Source organism: Haliaeetus leucocephalus, unplaced genomic scaffold (genome assembly GCF_000737465.1).
Source record: "Haliaeetus leucocephalus isolate CR32 unplaced genomic scaffold, Haliaeetus_leucocephalus-4.0 Scaffold450, whole genome shotgun sequence".
Classification (NCBI taxonomy): domain Eukaryota; kingdom Metazoa; phylum Chordata; class Aves; order Accipitriformes; family Accipitridae; genus Haliaeetus; species Haliaeetus leucocephalus.
Window position 1 is genome coordinate 3,340,450 of NW_010972886.1, and position 19,947 is coordinate 3,360,396.

A 19,947-nucleotide genomic window follows, 5' to 3' on the forward strand; every position below is an offset into this window, starting at 1 on the left:
GTATTTTTGGAAGCTCTTGTATTTGGCAGCAGTATCAGTCATACAATCAGAATGTGTCTTCCTTCAGCAGTCTCGTCGAGAAGGCGTTTCCAGCAGTTATATGCTGTCATAAGGAAGTATCAGGTCAAGGTACATTAAACTTGTTTCGATTCTTTACTGATTTTTTTTTTGCCCCAAGACTTATATAGATGCAGATGTTTACTCAAATACGTGCTTTTTCTTTTGTCAGTATCTCAGAACATTGCTAGCTACTTGATATAGCTGCTACATTCATTGTTGGCCTTTGTGCTGCTCTAAAATATACTGGGTACAGGCTGTACCTTGGCAGTGTTTTGGAAACAGTCTGTTAAAACAGTGCAGGCCTCTTTGGACTTTCAGCTTGAGAAGAGCATTGTAAAATTAGGTTAATCTAACTGCATTACATTTAATAACATATAACTCTAAATTATTTAATAACTTTGATTGTAAGAACAGAGGGCTTTGATTTTGCTTCTCAAATTAAAAGGTATTCTGATTTTTAGGTTGTATCTGTTTGCCAAAAAAAGGAATATGGATCTACTCGAAGTGTTGTCCGTAGACTTGGGACAATTCTTTCCTTAGAGCCCTACCCCAGACCTTATTTTAAAGTAAGTGATATATTGTTATACATATGCTTCAATAAGTTTTCTAGTTTCTTAACGTAGTAATAGCTTTCCTGTTCTTCTTAGCTTGTGTAACTCTTGTGTTGCATCCCTTATGCTCACTGTTTTCAACTTGCTTACAGCACTGTTTAAAAGTTCCTTTTGCCAAGGCAGAAGCTTTAGTATGCGCTGAATCTGCTTTCTCTTCATACTTTTTGTTTGTTTGTTTGTTTTTAGCTTGTTCAAGACCCAGGTCCGCTGGGTAATAATGAGCAAAGCACCGCTCCAATGCCTGTAGCTCCATCACTTGCTGATGTCCTGTGGGTGGCAAATGATGAAGGACAAGCATTTACTAGGCTTCGGTACGTAAAAGTAGAATATATGCATAAAAAGGAGTAATAAAAGTAACTTATCTCTTCTCTTCTTTGTGTTGTGTGGTTTTGTGTTTGGGTTTTTTTTTCTTTTTTTTTTCCTAGCCCTTTCAGGGTTCCAGCTAAACCAACCCTAGAAACATTTTGGTTTTTTTAGGGAAGCAGTTCCTGCTTACCTGGGAATTCTTACTACGTATAGTATTCTTAGCTGAAAGATTTCCGAAATTGAGTATGCTCTTTTTTCCACGTAATAGTGTATCAGATGCATTACTGGTAGTTTGTTTTCATTCACAAAGTACTTTGTGAGAGAGGGAGTTTAAGGAGAACTTGCATATTGCAACATACAATAAGATTATTCTTATCATTTTAGTTTACAAGCATTTTGTTAAATGTTATAAAGGTGAGAATAAGAAAAAATACTTTAATGTCTCTTTTTGACATTGATTACTGCAGTGCTATGTGTGTAAACCTTGATGGTTGCTTTGATGGAAAGAAAAATATAATTTATTTATTTTAAAAAAATTATCTTTAATATAGTTTTTATAATTCTTTCTAGCTTTTACAGAGTGCTAAAGGAAAATATTTTTACAATTATAAAGTAGTACTGTGAAATGACAAATTATCCAGGAATTTGCAGACTAAAATAGTATACAAGTCTTTTCTGCCCCTGACTAGAGAAGAAATAGAAAGTTGGCTTACTGTTACTCTAAAGGATCTGTTCAAAATCAGAGCATGACTCAGCCAGAACCAAGATTAAAATTTGGACATTCATATTGTCTTGTACTACATCTGTATCGGACAATGTAATTCTACTTCATATTAGCACCTGTTTGTCTGTGATCTTTGTGTTGTTTGCTGGTAACAAAACTGCAAGAATCTGGTGAAATAACACACTTTTTGTTAGAGAAGTTTTGAGAAAGCTGTGCTTCACCTTGTGATTCCTGGGTTGTTACTGTTGAATTATGGAAGGTTTTTTTGCAGCAGCTGTAAAATACTGGAAGAGTAAGAATATTGTTAAAAGGAACTGTGGCCTGTTTTGTTTTGCTTGTACTGTTCTTCAGTCAGTCTGATTCACAGAGCCATAAAAGTTCATTCTTTTGTTGTTTTCATTCTTTCTTCTTCCTCCTCCTTCTCTCCTGGTTCTGTGGGATGTTTTTCAAGAACAAGTATTTTAATTAATATCTTTTTCTTCTAAGCTAGTGTGAAAAGCAAGGGGTTTTGGCAAATCAGAAAGCAATGCTGCAGGTCTGATTTGAAGTAAAAGGATGATTAATATAAGGGAAAAGGTCTGGGTTTGTTTCAGTCAAAACTTAGTACATCTTGAATAAATAAAGAAAGTAAATTTAATCTCTTCCTTTGTTTAATAATTTGTTTGCACTCATTTTAAAGTGATTTCTGCAGGCACAGACTTGAAACAATTTTTAAAATTAAAACCTGAGACTTGTAGCACAATTTTCTAATGCAGTCTGTGTTCATATGTAGCTTACAGAAGATGAGGTTCTTACTCTAAGTGTGTATTAAAATTTATGATTATTCTCCAATATATGTTCTGAAAGATTGTAACTGCTTTGCTGCTTGCTGCGTTTACCTTGTAGAGTTTGATAAATTACTAAAATGTGTGAAGCCTAATTAGGAGATCACTATTATTTGACTCTCCCTGCCTTTCATATCTACTGTTTTAGGTAGGGAGGAGGGAGATACACCTTTATGGTGTCAGTCTAATAGTTTTTGAATAATAACAGCTCAATCCTGCATTATGACCTTATGATCTATTGCTGAGTAAATTATCTGACTATTTTTTATGATGCCTTTTTAAGAATCTGCATTGTACTTGAGCAAAGGGAGGCTTAAAATATTTTTAAGGTTATGAGTCGTTAAAAGTTTAAAGTTTTTTTTTAAATAGTTTGCAAATTTATGTCTTGCTGAATGATGATAACTTGCTTGAGCAGAGAGTGAGTAAGTTTTGAGATTTCCAATGTTGGCTCAGCCTTTTGAAACTGTGTTTTGTTGCTTTCTAGGACTGAATTATGGATAAAAGAAAAAAGTACAGCTTATCGTGACCTACATCCATCTGCAGATTCAACACAAGGTGTTCCAAAACACAGTACACAAAAAGACAGTCATTTTGATCAAGCAGCACTCCAGAAAATTTCTGCGCTTGAAGATGAGCTAACCTTTCTTCGTGCTCAGATTGCTGCAATTGTTTCAGCACAGACATTGGGAAGCATACCATCACGTAAGCCCTTCTGGTTTGAAGCAAACCAGTTTTCCTTTTTTTGCTGTAGAGTTCCTGTTCACAGCTTGCCGTGTCTGATATTGATAGAGAACTTCTCTAACTGAAGTTACACCCACTAAATGTATAGAATATAGTATTTTGTTTCTCTCTTTAGTATTTGGCACCTCTTCTATTCCCCCGCCAACCCCCCCCACCCCGGTGTATTTTGTGGCCTGCTTACCAATTTCGAATGCAGTTGATTCTAAGTGATCTTTATACTCATTTCCATGTTTGTGAAGGAGCTTACTAACAACACTATCTATAGGCTACCAGTTACTGTTTAAAAAAGTTATAGACTATTAATTAATCCTGTTGGGGTTTTGTGCTGTTTCTGACAAGTTATCAAAATAATGGATAGAAAAAGTATTCTAAGTCAGATTCAGGCACTAACAAAAACAAATGCAGCAAATAGGTGTGTCACTGGAGTATCGAAGGTAGAAGTTCATACTGGAGACCAACTATCTTGTGACTTTTTCTTCCCCTTTAAAAGTTTTGAGGTCTTGATTGTCTTACTTGCAGACTAACTCCACTGTGGTTGTTGAAATACTTGGGCTGGTGCGAGGTAGTTACCTGTGTGTGCTATTGTGAGGCACCTCTGTGATACAGTTAGCTGTTCTGTTGGCTCTTCTTTTGTCTCTTCTCCGTTGTGCTCTGTATTGTAGTCCTTTTTACGTGTTTTGTGGTTACCTTTGCTTTTGCTTCATGTGGGTTATTCTAACCTTCAGACCATTGAGAATGAACTGTATGTAGTAGCATGCTGCTTTGCTGTTGGAGTGCTGCTTTGCTGATTTATCTAGTGCTTAGATTGAAGATGCAAATGGGGAAAATCAGAGCAGCATAAGACACCTCAGATTCATTATTCCATGAGTTCTCAATCTGTGGCTTTGAAATAAAAAAATGTTCCTTGTTTTAAGTATAATTCTTCTGTGGTATAATGCATGAGGTATGTAAGAAAGTGCTTTAAGAGGGCTGTGTTATCTTGACTTAAAGCTGAGTCATCCTGTATGTTGCTTAATATTGTTAATTGAAGGTATACTGACTAAAAATAAAATCACTATTTTTCTTTTATAACTGCATCCAGAAGCCTTTAAAACATTCAGCACTCCAGATGGATTTTACCCAGTGCCAGCCATGACTTCTACTCCATTGTCCATCTCTCACAATCACTTTGTAATTCCCTCGCCTCCTCCACTTCCTTCTGGTCTACCATCTGGTGTTGATGCTAGTAATTCAGCAATTGAACTTATAAAACGACGTCGTGCAGCAAGAAACAGTGGTTCAACTGCAGGTGATAGTGCTGATCACCAGAGCACAAAGAACATTCCTAGTATGATGGATGTTTTGAAAGACCTAAACAAAGTTCAGTTGCGAGCTATTGAGAGGTAGGTTGAATTGAATGTGTATCTGAGTAAGCCAAGACTACATAAGCATCACAGCACTTAAGTAGCACCAAAGAACACCAATGTGAAACATCATTTAATGAACAGCTGCTGACAAACTTAAGTTGGCAACTTCTAAGTTCACAGCTTGGAATGTAAGATACTTGTGACATGGCTTTTGGATGCATTTAACACATGCTGAGTATCACATCATTTAAAACTAGTCTCTTGCTTTAGTATACAAATCTCAGGTTGGTGTCTGTATTGCTATTTGGAGATTTCTTACAAAGTTGCCTACACAGTCACAGAAAACTGATCTGAACAAATTAAGTTTTTGGATTCACTGTGAAAAGACAAATCCTTGGGGAGACATTGGAGAACTACTGTTAGCATACCCAAAGTATCCTGGTCCTAGCTTTGTAGCGTTAAAGAAAATACATGCTGTATCTTTTATTGAAAATGTTTCATAAATTTGATTCAATATTGCAGTTAGATTATAGGTATTTTTAATGGTGTACTGGTTTGATGGTCAGCACAGTTGACACGTTACAAAAATGCATTACTAAAGACTGCAATACCTCTTCAGGTCACTGTTGCTTTGCTATGCTAGGTGTAATAGAGGTTGTCAGATGTCTTTTCTGAACTTCTTGAGTTGAAAAAGTATATAAGAACAACTGAGTCTGTAATGAATATGTGGAGCTCTTGATGTGGGAAGAATGTCACTTACCAAAACTTAATGCATTCTTACTTCAGCATTTCCTTAACTGTGAGCTTTATCCCTGAAAATAACTAGCACAAGTGTTGGGCAAATTATCTATATGCAACTCTAAAGCATATCGTTACACTTTTGATGACATTTTCACAGTAAATAAAGCAAATATAAAGTGCACTTAGATAAACCTGTGTGTTTCCTTATATATGTTTTCTTCCATATAATTCCATGTACAGTGAGTGAAGGAAGTGAAATGTTCGGGTTGACAGTTTTAGCAACCATCATGTTGAGCAGAGGCGTAATTAGTAGTAAGTGGTAGCCGTGCATCCAAAATGCCTTTCTGGATTTAGGCATCTACCTGTCTTCTGAAGGTAGAACTTAAGTGAATAATGAATTTATATTGTTGGAGGTAGTAATGATGATCAAAATTGCTATAATCTTTCAGGCAGCATTCTGACAGTTAATGTGTGCACTGTAAAGGGAAGACCTCTGTTCTCAGAAGTTGAGAGCCTGAAGATCCCAGTTGCTACCACCCGAACACTAGCCTGCATGTAGGGGAAGTGCTCTAACAGCTTGGTTTTATAGGAAGGGTGAACTCAGTCCTTTCAGGTTTCGTGTTAAATGACATCAACTGTAACTGCCAGACTTTCAACTCAGTGCTGTCAGTGTGCATTAATAGGTACAATTCATTGGCCTGGAGATAGCACTTTACTAACAGAAGTTGGAATACCTCTAGAATTTTTTTTCCCCAATATCTTGATGGTTAGGAAGTCTTATGATTTCTTTTCTTGAGCTAGTCACTAACTTCCACATTTATGTTAGGGTTTGGGGTGCAGGTGCTGTTTTGATCTTACATCTCTTTGCTATCTTTTGATTTTTAATTTGATAAGAACAGTTTTTCTAAATTAAAATACAAACTCTGCTTTGTAATTTTTGCCTGTGAAATTTTCATATTTGGATGCTCAGGTGCTCACTTGGAGGGAAAAACTGTCTTTGAAGCCTTTGTGCCCAATCCGATGATAATTTTTTTTTTTTATAATGAAACAAGTGTGGTTTATAAATGGTGCTTTATGGTCACCTGGCTGCATATTTTACTTGAACAAAGTGGCTGTTTTCTTTGAATATAATTGCTCTGAGGAATTTTGTAAGTTTGTTCTTTCTCTTGAGACCATAGTAAAGGTATGCTGTTCTGAACTTAAAATTAATGAAGTTTAAATCCAATTATGTTCACAATGGTTATGAAATACGTTAATGGGAATCTCCCACTAACATACCTTAATATAACTTATAAATGAGACCTGCTATGAAAACTGCACATTTTGTCTTTTTTTAGCTCATTATTTATTTGCAGTGTTTTAATACTTTGTGTTGATTTACTGCCATTTTTCTTTATTGAACAGCATCAAGTTGTATTTTCAAGCTAAGAATCTATCTGACAAGTTGTTGGGTGTACTTGTATTAGTCTGATCTGGTGAATTGCTGTCAAATAACATTAGCAGCATTATTTGTGTAATCAGGGATTTATTAGGATAGGGTGTATACAGAAGTTGCATCTCTAGATTGTGGATCACTCAGTACAGGATTAGGGGCAGGAGACAATAATTTTCTTTTTTTTGTAGGTCACCTGGAGGTACTCCTCTTTCTAGACCCCAAAAGAGGCAAAGTTCAGATTGGGATCCAGTTGCTCTACTAACTCATGCACTAAAGCAGAAATTTGCATATAAAAATGGTGAAGATGATGATTCTGTGGACAAAGAAAACCGATCTTTTGATAGCTCCCCGTTTTCTAGTCCAGAGATCCCACTGGTATGTTTTTATATAAGAATTTGTTTTTATGTTCTTGAAGTGACTGCTGTTTTCGTGGATAGTTGCAGGGTTTTCATGAGTCTACAACTTCCTACAATGTTTTTAAGCCATCAGCCTAGGCAGTTTCTTTTTTCAAGTATAATCAAGGCAGAGAATCTCAAAAATTAATTATTTTGGGTGGATTTAGACTGGTAAATACACTTCTAGATGTGCCAAGAGGAAAAACTTAGACTTTAAAAATTCATCTCATAGTTGATTGAACTATGGACATCTGCTTGATGGTAACTGGCAAGTATCCATGACTAGAAACCGTGTTTCTAGTTGGTAATACTAACTACTTATTGACTAATTTTACAAATAAAGATGCTGGGAAGGTACAGAGAAGTCTGACTAACATGTGCTATGTGTTCAGAAATTAAAATTAAAGCACTGGCTGTAATAGTTTTCTTTGAGGTAGCATCATTTTCACACAGTTTGCATTTTGAACCAGAATGAGATGTGATTCTGAATGCTGTTGCAAAGCCCATGAAAAATACAGGTTTTGCTATGAACAAGAAAAGCATGGTAGACAGAGCAATCAGGCTAAGGTAGTTCTGAGCGCTGGTTTCTGTAGAGCAGCCTGTGCAAGCTACTTCAACAGTCCAGTAGTACTGTTGGTTATTTGTTAAAGACCTCCACAAACCTCAGAACTGCTTAGATGAGATGGATAGAAAGAGGTGGCAGTAATTTAAACTGTGTCTCTGCTTAGCAATTCTATCTTTGTATCTTAAGAGTGAGATAAAGATTTGGACTGTGGCATTTGTTAGCCTAATGGAGGGAAATAATAATGCAAAACATATCATGGCAATCCAGACATTCTTTGAAGTTAACCGCTTATATGCGTGGCTAGCTGCTTGGCGGAAAACATAAGGAAAGCCAAGGTATGTGTTTCTATTTCCAGCTATAATGATTTTAAAATTTTTTTTAATTTCAGTTGCCGCAATGATTCTGCAAGTGAAATGTAGCATATATTTTACAGACCATAATGAGTCAACAGCTCTGGTGCTGTCTTAATAAATTTCCCTGTTGACTTTTTTTTTTCCCCAAAGGAAAAATAAGAAACTTGTTAAAAACAGCCAGGCTTGTATTTTGAATGCTGCAGACCATTGCATTGCATAGCTGACATACCTGATTCTAGACACAAAGATCAAAGTCAGATCCTGAAACAGCTTGTCTATAGAAGAGCTTTCGTTCCAGGATCTAACAGCTGCATTATAAAGTGCTGGAAGAGAGACTGCTTAAGGCCAGCATATTCAGAAGTAGATACAGAAAGATAGGCTTTTTCTGGTTAAAGCAGAATGATCTTAAGAGCTTGTAGTCAAGCCTCTAGTTTACCCTTGCGTGTTTTGAAGAATAAATGTACTTAAAGGAATTGCACAGGCTTACCATTTTATTCTTCCTATGTTGAGAGAAGTGCAAGAACTTTTCCAAACTGTCTTTATTGTAAACGTCTTCTCATTCAATTGTCTTGGGTATAATTTTGTTTTAACTGTGTCCCTGCTTCCCAGGTTGGACGTTGCAGTCTGAAGGCAAATGCAAAATCTAGCCTTATAAGAACTGATGAAGTTAAACAGGTACCAACGTGGAAAGTGAGAGCTCTTATTTAACTGATGGAGACTTCTGAGGAAACTTCATAGTGTGTACAAGTGGCAGGTCTACTTTGAAACTGCTGTAAGGTGCTGTAATGTGTTCTAGAACATGTCTCTCCTATGCTATTGAAGTTCAGGTGTTGCAGGCTTTGTAAAATTGCCTCTTCCTTCTCCCTAGTTTCCCAGCAGCCAAACTTGTGGATGTAATGCTTTTATGAAAAGCACAGAACCAAAAGAAGGCTTTTATTGCTATGGAGCAGTGTGTTTGAAACCTGGGCAATGCAGGAAAGAAGTGCGTGTGAAAGAAAAATAATTATTGGTGTGGCAGCTGAGGTGTGTGGTCTGTTTGCATTTCAGTGTAAATAACGAGGAAGGGTAAACTTCTTGAAAATGTGTTTACATACAACTGACTGTATATAATGGTAGCTAATACTGTTTTATTAGAATGGTATAGTTGCCTCAGTTTTCCTTGCAGTTTGCTGATGCAACTCCATATTCCATGTGCAAACAATATTCTAATTTATTTTGGGTCAGTAGATGAACTTTTATGTTTGTGAAGCCTTGTTGTGCTGTAAGTAAACTACAGGCTGTCTGTTAAATGCCCATATTATGGGGGAGTTGTGTTCTGAGATAAAAAAGACCTTGTAGAGAGATCTGCTAGCACATAGTCTAAATTCCATGTTAAACATTAAATCCCTCCTTAGCTTCTCCATATGAAGTCTGTTTTGCTCACAAGAGTTTATAAAATAAAATTTCTGTTATATCATAGATGTCTTGTGGTAGTGGCATTTTGTGTTGCAGACTAACTTTTTTGTTAAGAACTGACCATATTAGACAACTTCTTAAAAAAATTGTATGATATGAAATTAATTAAAATAGAGCTTACATTTTTCCTGCCAGAGTACTTAAGAGTCCCTTATTTGCAAATTTATTGTGATCCCCTGCTTACAATAGCTGCCTTCACTTCTTCTTTTGTCTAATGATCCTGATGTATAAAACGAAAATCCTATCAATTAGACTGTTGAATATGTCCCTTGTATGTCCTGTGTCCCCCATATTTCCCTGCTCACTTACACAGAGTAGACTGGCAGATGGATTCCCTCTTACTGCTGAGTCTTATTTGCACAATTGTAAGAAATTACTGTGCAAATCCCATACTTCTGTTTTAAAAGTTGTCTTTTGTCTAAAACTGGAGCTTAAGTGACTTGCAATTTTATGCTTCTAAAGTTATGTCTTCTAGATATTTTTTTCTGAATTGAGCGATTACTGAACTTTATCACATTCTCCCATTCCTCTCTTGGTCCATAACAGTTTGACCTTCCCTTTTGCTCCGCTTTCAAAATACGCATTTGCCTCATTCTCTATCTAAACTTGACAACTGCTATGAAATCCATACAGAATAGCCAGCTTGGCCTTGTGCTTAGCAATCTTGCACTCTTCTATCGAAGCTCCCCATTGTTTTTTGTCTGCTGCTGTGGTCTCTGATATTTGCAGGGGCAGCAGGGAGCAATGGTGAGGGAAGTCCATGCAGTGCCTGCAGAAGAGGATATGAAGGGCAGTGAGTCTTGGTGAGCACAAAGCCTATGAATCAGCTCCCTTTTGCTCAGTATCTGTAGTGTGATGAGGTGGAGCAAGTTATCTCCTGTGTTATCTGAGCATTCATAGATCCAGGGGGGTCAGGGTTTGTGGCCATTCTGTTGTGACTGACAAACGTGAAGGTGGAATTCTTGCTGTGAGAGACTGAACTAATCTGCAAAGCCCTGAATACGGTAGTCTCTCTCTCCTACTTCAATTGCTTTATGTGACCAGCAGTTTCTTCTCTTCAGAACTATTGTTTTGGACTCCTTTTGTATGTTTTTTCTGTTCTCTCCCAAGTTCATCATTTAACTACAAGTTTGGCATACAGGAGCATTTTGCCGTGGGAATTTTGAATTTGAAAGTGTCTTTTCATATTGGAAGGGAACTCTCTCAGAAGTTTCTTAGTACCTCTTAAACCAAGGATCTAGTGTCAGACTTCAGAAGCATCTGCAAATGTTAGTGAGCTGTGTGTCCCTTCAGGTTGTTGGGCACTTGTGGTGGGTTGACCCTGGCTGGACGCCAGGTGCCCACCAAAGCTGTTCTATCACCCCCCCCTTCAGCTGGACAGGGGAGAGAATAAATGACAAAAGGCTTGTGGGTCAAGATAAGGACAGGGAGAAATCACTCAACCAGTTACCGTCACGGGCAAAACAGACTCAACTTGGGGAAAATTAATTTATTGCCAATCAACCAGAGTAGGGTAATGAGAAATAAAACCAAATCTCAAAACACCTTCCACTAACCCCTCGCTCTTTCCAGGCACAACTTCACCTCCCGGATTCTCTCCCTCCTTCTACCCCAGCAGCGCAGGGGCATGGGGAATGGGGGTTGCGGTCAGTTCATCACACGTTGTTTCTGCCGCTCCTTCCTCCTCAGAGGGAGGATTCCTCACTCATCCCCTGCTCTAGTGTGGGGTCCCTCCCATGGGAGACAGTTCTCCGTGAACTTCTCCAATGTGGGTCCTTCCCACAGGCTGCAGTTCTTCACAAAATGCTCCAGCGTGGGTCCCTTCCATGGATTGCAGTCCTTCAGGCACAAACTGCTCCAGCTTTGGTCCCCCGCGGGGTCACAAGTCCTGCCAGAAAACCTGCTCCAACGTGGGCTCCTCTCTCCGTGGGGCCACAGGTCCTACGAGGAGCCTGCTCCAGCACAGGGTTCCCACGGGGTCACAGCCTACTTCAGGCGTTCCCCTGCTCCAGTGTGGGGTCCTCCCCGGGTTGCAGGTGGCTATCTGCTCCCTTGTGGACCTCCATGGGCTGTGGGGGGACAGCCTGCCTCACCATGGTCTTCACCATGGGCTGCGGGGGAATCTCTGCACCGGTGCCTGGAGCATCTCCTGCCCTCCTTCTGCACTGACCTGGGGGTCTGCAGAGTTGTTTCTCTCGCATGTTCTCACTCCTCTCTCCAGCTGCTGTTTCTGTGCCCCCTGCAACTTTTTTTCCTTCTTAAATATGTTGTCCCAGAGGCGCAACTGCCGTTGCTGATGGGCTCAGCCTCGGCCAGCGGCGGGTCTGTCTTGGAGCCGGCTGGCATTGGCTTTGTCGGACATGGGGGAAGCTTCCAGCAGCTTCTCACAGAAGCCACCCCTGTAACACCCCCACTACCAAAACCTTGCCACGCAAACCCAGTACAGCACTATCTCTGATTTTTGTGTCAGTCTGATGGGAATTGTGCAGTAACGCAGTTTGTATAGCTGATTGGCATCCTTAGGGAAAAGAGTAAGTTATGGGCCATGTGACTTTTTTCAACTATGTACCACCTACATGTGTTACAAGAACAGATTCTTCATTTTATGTAGTTCCAGATGTAAATTAGGTTAGGCATTGAGCCCTGGTATACCTTGAGAAGTCTGTGGGTGGCATCTGGTAACATCTGACAGTTTTCAGTACTAAGAAGTTGCAAAACTCGGACAGTGATGTTTAGTAATGAAAAGATTAGCACCCATTGCAGAGATTTTTCTCCACTTCAGTACTAAAGGAAACGTGGCTTTGTCATCTTATTTTCTCTGACTAAGACATCTGTATCAACAACTTGGAAGCAACCTGAGGTTATCTGCGCCCACCTAGAATCCATGCTCTGTACCTACAAATCTTGTTTACATAAGGTCCCTGACTGAATTGCTCAGTGACAATGCAACTCTGAGATGTGGTAGTGATGTGGGGGAGGAAGAGACTCAGGAACATGGGCACTCTATTGGTCTGCTGGAACAATCTTGTGAAATGTTGTGCTGCCTTATTCTTGTCACTGAAGAATTCTGGAAAATCTATTCTACCACCTGATGAATTTTTGGGCAGGATGTCTTCCTTCAGGAGTTGCTGGGGCGGTCTCTGGAATGAAAGCTGCTTTTCTTTTTCCACTAGAAAGACTAAGAAATGTGTACAGTATATCCAGTTTTTCAACTGATAAAGCAAGAATAAATGTTTCAAATATTTTGAGAAGGAAAAGTACAACGTGGTTGCTTAAAAGCACTCTTAAGGATTTTTTCCCTAGGAGATCCGAAGAAATTTGAGTTCTCTATCAGTGAGATTCCCATTACAAGGAGACCAATAAATACAATTACCTGAACTGTCAGAATATCACTGTTTGCTGACAAATTCCTATAATATACCAGACCTGTCCAAATACTCGCTGCTTGTGAGGGACAATTAATATATAATTTGCCATCTCTCTGTATGTGAAGGTACAGGTTTTGGGGAAGGGCACAGCAGAGAGTATGTAAAAGTATTCTCTGCCCTCAGTCTGTTCCTCTTTTCAGGAATTAATTACATTGTTCTTTAGTCCTACCTAAATAGTAAAATCATATATGGGGTTCTTGCAAAAGCCTAACTGACAAAGGGATCCTGCTAAACAAGTTAGCCTTGAGTTACTGATCAGAATCCTTGGGAAAAGAAAGTCCTGCAGGCAAGACTACTGAAGCAACTGGTGTTCCCATGTTGGTAAAGTCTGCAGGCAGATTTCACTTCTGCTTTATCTGAAATCTGTTTGCCAGTGATTGTAGGTATCTGGGAGACATTTGTGATCCTGATTCCTGTACCAGGTTCTCAGAAAAGATCCCCATGTGATCTAGCAATACGTTTTTCATACTGATACTGACTTTGGCTACATCTGTATTACCTTCCAGGTTTATCTGAATAATCTATGAATTAATTGTGTATGAAACTTTAGAGCATTGTTGTTGCATGTCTGTGTGAAATTTGAATAGTTTGCAGATTCCGTTCCAATGTTTAACATACTGCTGTGACTTGGCTGAAAGACACATAGAAAAAATGAAGGCTTCCTGAAGTTTTCCCTGGTCAAAATGGGCAGTATCAGCCCACTGTAATGAGAGAAACAGTTGAAAATTTGACATTCATATTGCCCTCAGTCAATGCATGATTTGATTTAATATCTTTTGCTTATTTTGAGATACAAGTCCTTATTATTACAAGTCTGAGTGAGAATATGCAGCTTTTTTCTGAACAGCATTGTCCTCAATATCAGTATGAATATTTTTTTCTCTTTCTCAGGCATGTATATTCATCATACTTAACATATTTGGCATTGAGAATGTACTGCTATGTAAAAGGTCCATCTTATGTATAGTTTCACTGGCATTTGTGAAGAATAACTTGATAATTCTTTTATTTGTTTGTTTAGACATTAAGATTATGTAATCTCATTTCTTTTATAAATACATTATGTTGAAGAAAAGCATACATTTGTTAATAACTTACTTCAAAATCACAGTTAGAATAAGTTACCCAATATACAGAGGCAGCTAGCTTCAGGTGGAATGTCTTGGTATTTGTGCTACGATTTTTGAAGAGAACTGATGTAAGCAGCAGTAGTTCCTTTAGAAATTTGATGCGGCTTTAAAGGCTCGCTGCTTCTCTTGAAGTTTTAATGACAAACCTCTAGAATTTGAAAACTGACGGTGACCAAAACTGTAGACCCAAGCAAGTTTGTATATATATGTATTTATTTTATTTTGCTTTATATTTTTTGTTTTTTTCAGTGCTAGTGCTTGCCATCTTACAAACTTTTCCTCACGTGTCAGCCCACGGGCCATTCATTTCCCTTTTATCTTGTTTGGGAGAATTATTGCTAGATATAGAAAATTATTCTTGAAACTTCTTTGAAGTGTAAGGCTAGGATTAATTACCAAATTCTTTCAAAGTGCCTGTGAAGTAAACTTCCGTAATTGACTTTGTAGAGTCTAAATGGTAGTTAAAAGATTAATAATGCAATTAATAACTATTAGGGCACTAACTCCTGCTAAAATGCTTGCTTTTGTGATTTTGTTTGAGGTTTTAAAATGCTGAACTGATATCTGTCTCTGGAGGTGTTTTGAAAGACATACTATCCTTTCTCAGTTTCATTTTACAGTTTATACTTTTTTTCTTTTTCCTTGCAAAACTGTTTTGAAAATCTTTGTGGATAAAATCTACAAAAGGTCGATATGTCCTATTTATTTGGTCATATCTTTTCAATATTTATGTAATTTAGTATAACTTAATAGTGAAGCTATTGTAGTGTTTCTTCAATAAATGTACTAATTTTTTTTCCTTTCTTGCCTTACTGCTTGCATGCAGCATCATATGTTTTGTACTATATATATATAAACAGTTCTATTCCATTCAATTATTTCACCAACTTCTCTTGTCTCAATACTTCTTCCTGTATTGGCATAGTCAGACTCTCTTGGTCACTATGTCCTTCAAGATTTTCACTTTTCAAGGTATAAGAATTATTAAGAGAGAATATTAATCCTCAGGGGATAAAAGAAATAGGTTAAAAAGAAGAAGAGAGAAGTTATTACAAGAAAGCACATTTGAACCATCTGGTTCATCAGCAAGTGTGCCGGCCTTGATTAACAAATGTAGTTCTGCCTCTGAGAAATTGGAAGTAGGTAAATTCCGTAACGGTATATATGGGAGCTTCCCTCAGAGGAACTCAGTGTACTTTAAATTGTCCAATTTAATTTCAAAGATTTGGATGGGAAGCATGTAGCTTACCTAGAAGGAATAGGATACCTGTTGTAAATCACCAAGGTATAAAGAGGGAAGTTTTTCATTACTTTTCAAAATACTTTGTTGAAGTATGAAGCTGAAGGTACTATAAACAGTATAGCAAAAAAGGGACAGGTATTGGATAACAAGTATAGAAGGGATTTTGTAAGAAACGAATCTTATAAAGCCATCAAAAACAATGCTTGTGTTGTGAGAAAGAATAACTTGAGTTATGTAAAAAGAAAAAAGATGTGGATTAATGCTTGTATCTGTATAAATCTGCTTTTGATTCTTGCAGTTTGACAAATGTGAAAGGCATAATCTGGAAAGGTCTTTGACAAGCTTTTTCCTCTCTTGCTGTTTGTAAATGTTTCAGTGGTTTATAACAATGCATGTCATGCTCCGTAGTTATACCTTGAAACATTTTGTTTAGGAGCCCAGTGTCTAACTGCTGTGATAGTTTTAACAAAATCTAAAATTATATTGTGGGTAAAGGCTAAAGACGACAGCTGTCCTTCAGCTTGGGAAATACTTTGTCCATTTCAGTATTATTTACCCAGATTACTTACAAATTCTTGTGCTTCAGAAATATTTTCTCTCTTTTTAATACCGGTCACTGACAGAAATAATTGTATTTATCATCAGTTTTCAATGTACTTTTTGTATCTCTAATTTTTTGGCAAAGAAATGTTTTGCCTGTCCATCTGTGGGTGCGTGTTAATAAAATTGCTATCTTCTATAAGATAACTGATATTAACCCAAATATCTGTTATTTAATTTATATTAGGACATCTCAAAATTAAGTTACAAATAAATGATCTTGGGCTGTGTTTAACAGAACTAGAAAGAAAAGACTGAAAATCACTTCTCTGTGAATATGAATCCTAATTCATCTAGATGTATATGGAAGCACCCACAAAAGGTATTTGAACTTGCCATCCTAGCAAAAAATGAAGATTCTAAAACCTTCTGTGTTGCTAAAGGGATCTCTTTCTCTAAATTCAAATGTCATGTTTTGTACTAGGAGATTGAAATAGTAGTTTCATTTGCAATATCATAATTTTACTGTGTTTTATCTAGCTATAATTTAGCTATTTAGCTGAGAGGCATTTTTGATTGTGCTAGACATTAGTTTCCACGGTATTCCTTATTTAGAGAATTAGTTCTAATAACTAATTATAATAATCAAAAGGCCTTTCTTTTTATATTCATTATTTTCCCCAATAATCCTGTCAGCAGGATCTCTCCTTCTGCAATGGGAATTTGATATTTTTTTTTCATGTTGAAAGGAAAACAATGTGGTCCTTTTGCTCCAGCTATGTTTCTAGTCCTCTTTACCTTTCAATTTCTGCTTACATTTTCATTCAGGCTATTTGCCTGGAAGGCTGAAGGAGGCTTTAAAAGCAGATTATTTCTGTATGCGAGCAGGAGTGTTCAAACTCTCATTTTTATTATTATTGGGATGGAAGTATTCATACTTTTTGTTTCAGGCTAATTTAGGCATTTAATTTCAATAGGTCAGAGAACCAAAAGCAGGAGCCTAAATTCCCTCTTTAAGTAACAGAGGTAGCAGCACAGTGTGCAGGGGTGGAGTTGGCACTGGTTGTGATAAACCCCTAAAGAGCAAAAAAGTCTTCAAATATATTTGAAAATTTTGAAAATAATTGATGTAAACAGTTGATACATTCTGCAGATGAACTGCATGTATTTAACCACAAGAGAGCAGTGTTATACCAGATCTATGTTGCAAGTCTTAAATTTAAAAGGAATTCTGTTCCCTAATATCTATTCAGTAATAGGTCTAACAACAAAATTTTAATCCCTTTGTATTTTTATCTTCTTAGTGGTATTCAGTAAATTGTAGAGGTACATGCTTCTAACTTAGTAGTGTTATGGTGAACTGTATTTAAAGCAAAAAGTCATCACCAGGCTAGTTTATTCTATTATTCACAAAATAAATCTGCTATTTCCTTTTCTAGGAGAACAGACAGAAGATTTTATGTGGTGAGTTAGAGAAGAGCTTCATCTGGCAGTAGTCTTCTCCTGAAGAAATATCCTCTCATATCCCATGTAAAATGGCTATTGGAGAAAATTTCTGTTTGTGGTGCAGTACACACGTAATAAGCATTGCCACAGAATTGCAGGGATTTGTGTAAATAACTTCTAGGTTATGCAAGTGAAAATATGCTGTTACGTACTGATTAAAAGTCAAAGTGACCATCTGGCATAAAAATTCACATTTTTCTTTCAGATGAAAGACTGTACTCTGCTCCTGTAAGCATACACGTTCTTTGCTTGTCACATGTAAACAATGATTTGCACAAGTTTAGGTGCATTCATAAAGCTAAGTAAGGGTATGTTTGCAGGGTTGGGCAAAGTTCAACCTTCAGTAATGTTTCTGCATTGCTATCGACTTCATTAGAGTTGCTAGAGTGGAACTAAAGGCAGCATTTAGCTATGTATTTTAAAATAAGGAGTATCTTACCCATCTTACCACTTTGAACTGTGGAGAACTTGTATGTTTAAGACCTCTTTTCTTGCCATCTGTGCTTCCTCTTTAGTACTCTACATTTTACTTCATGGAAAAAGTTAAACTAGATTGATTGTTCCCGCTTCTCTGTTTTACTTTTTAGTTCTTATGTTGTAACGCAGCAGCTGTATTTGCTGGGAGGCAGTTGCCACTGAGCAACAGCTGCTGGTATAAAGAAGGAGTAGGAAGAAATTCAAAGTAAGCTTGGTTTTAGTTTCTTCACATGTTATAGTTGCCTTACAGTTGTTTGATGCATTGTCACCTTACTGTTTACAGCCTGTGAGTATTTGTCTTGGTTTTTGATAGCGAGAGCTATAGGAATCTGTGTTAAAAGTTCTGAAATAGCACTATGGATCAGTGAGGCTGGTTGTGTGTTCTACTACTGAAGTGAGGTTGTTTTTACTTTAGAATACTGCTTTTTTGTATGTGTATTCTGTTGTTTCTTACTTAATTTTGCCTGGCTGGTATTTAGTCATCTTTTTCCATTACCTTTTTCTAGTAGGTGTATTGCTTGACTTATATACCACGTTTGACTGTCATCTACTGGGGCAGGCTTGATAAGCCAGGCTGTTTTTGTTATGCTCTTTTCTTGCTTGTGAGGAAGTGTTTCTCAATACAGGTCAAGCTCAATGTTCTTGTGTTTAATTTTGTTAAGTTAGGAGCTGCCTTACCAGCATGTACAGTGGGAAAGTAATCTGAAAGTCAGTATTTTTTGATCATTAAAATAGCTAGTTCAAAGTTGTACTTTGATTTCACTCAGCTGAAATGTGCACTTTGTCAACAACCCTTCTTCCTTATCTGCCCATTTGACCACTCAAATGTTTTTCATCTGGTTATGTTTGCTTCTTATGTCTTCTATTCCTCTCATAGGCACTCTCTACATGTATATGAATTATATTAAGGTTTTACTTGTTACGTTTCTGCAGGGTCTTTTTTTTCAAAACTTCTAGCAAATCTTCAGCCCTTTATTATTTCTCAGTAATGGCATAGTCTTTTCTTTAAGATTTGAAGAGTATACTTTGTATTTAGCATGTTAGAACAAAAAGGCTGCTAGTGAGACTGATGTCTGCCTAATAATCTGCTCTGTATAACCTAGTTTGTCGCTGATATGATTTTTGATGTTGAGTTAGCATTTTGAGGTCACAAATGAAAGAAATATTAACATAAGGTAAGCGAAATAAACAGAATTCAGGAGATCCTGCTTCATGCTTTGTTAAGCTCTTGATGCTGTTGCTAGGAGAAGAGCATGTTAACAGTTCTCTAAGCTAGTAGTTGCCTGGGGAACCCACAGAAACTTGTGCTATTTCTACACATCTGTACAATCTTTTTCTTCCCTGTGCTCCCCTTTTCCTCCTCTCTAGCATAATAAAAGCCATGGAGAAAAGTTGTTGCATCTTGATCATAAGACTAAGTTCTTTCTCATTCTCCAGCATACAGGTCTCCCTTACAAGTAAAGACCCAGTAGCTTTGAAGAAAATGGCATGTGGCCAGACCTTGACTGAGCACAATAATTGTGAATAGTTGACCTGATACCGGTTGAGGATCATGAACATCACACCTGGTAATGGTCACTGGCACTTTCATTGGGAAGTTGTTGCTGTCCTGTTGCTTGAACAAGAATCAAAGTTTCATGAATTGCATAGATTTTAGGAAAAGTGGATATTTACTTCTAAAAAAGCAGGATCACTAATTACTACTATAATAATTCTCTAATGGAGGAATAAGTTAAACTCTGCTTGCTAGGAAAAAAGCCTAGGATGGTTAAGCAATTTGAATCTGCAAATTCTAAAGAAGCTGGCTGAAGGACGTATCTGGCCTTTTATGTTCACTTCGAATAAACCTCAGAGTAATACAGAAATTCAGAAATGGTGGTATCTACGTTTTCTTTTTAAGAAAAGTGGGGTAAACTAGGTGACTAGCTCAATTAGAATTTATCAATTCTAGGCAAAAAATCTGTATGATGGGATCCTATTGCAGATTTTAAAATACTTACATAACAGGAGTGATCTTAAGTGACTATTGGAAAATAGGTCTTTTAAATCATATTTTGACAAAAATAG

General features: G+C 37.3%; 1 protein-coding gene across 1 annotated transcript; it reads left to right on the plus strand.

The window, feature by feature from the left end:
* Nucleotides 1–19,379, plus strand: MTFR2 (mitochondrial fission regulator 2). The gene is made up of 9 exons (XM_010574648.1): nucleotides 1–129; nucleotides 522–626; nucleotides 858–982; nucleotides 3,010–3,227; nucleotides 4,348–4,648; nucleotides 6,977–7,163; nucleotides 8,711–8,878; nucleotides 8,970–10,359; nucleotides 19,318–19,379. Exons 1-7 carry the CDS (start codon nucleotides 52–54, stop codon nucleotides 8,807–8,809), a joined length of 1,113 nt encoding a protein of 370 aa, XP_010572950.1. The 5' UTR covers nucleotides 1–51; the 3' UTR covers nucleotides 8,810–8,878; nucleotides 8,970–10,359; nucleotides 19,318–19,379.
* Nucleotides 19,380–19,947: the final 568 nt, after the last annotated feature.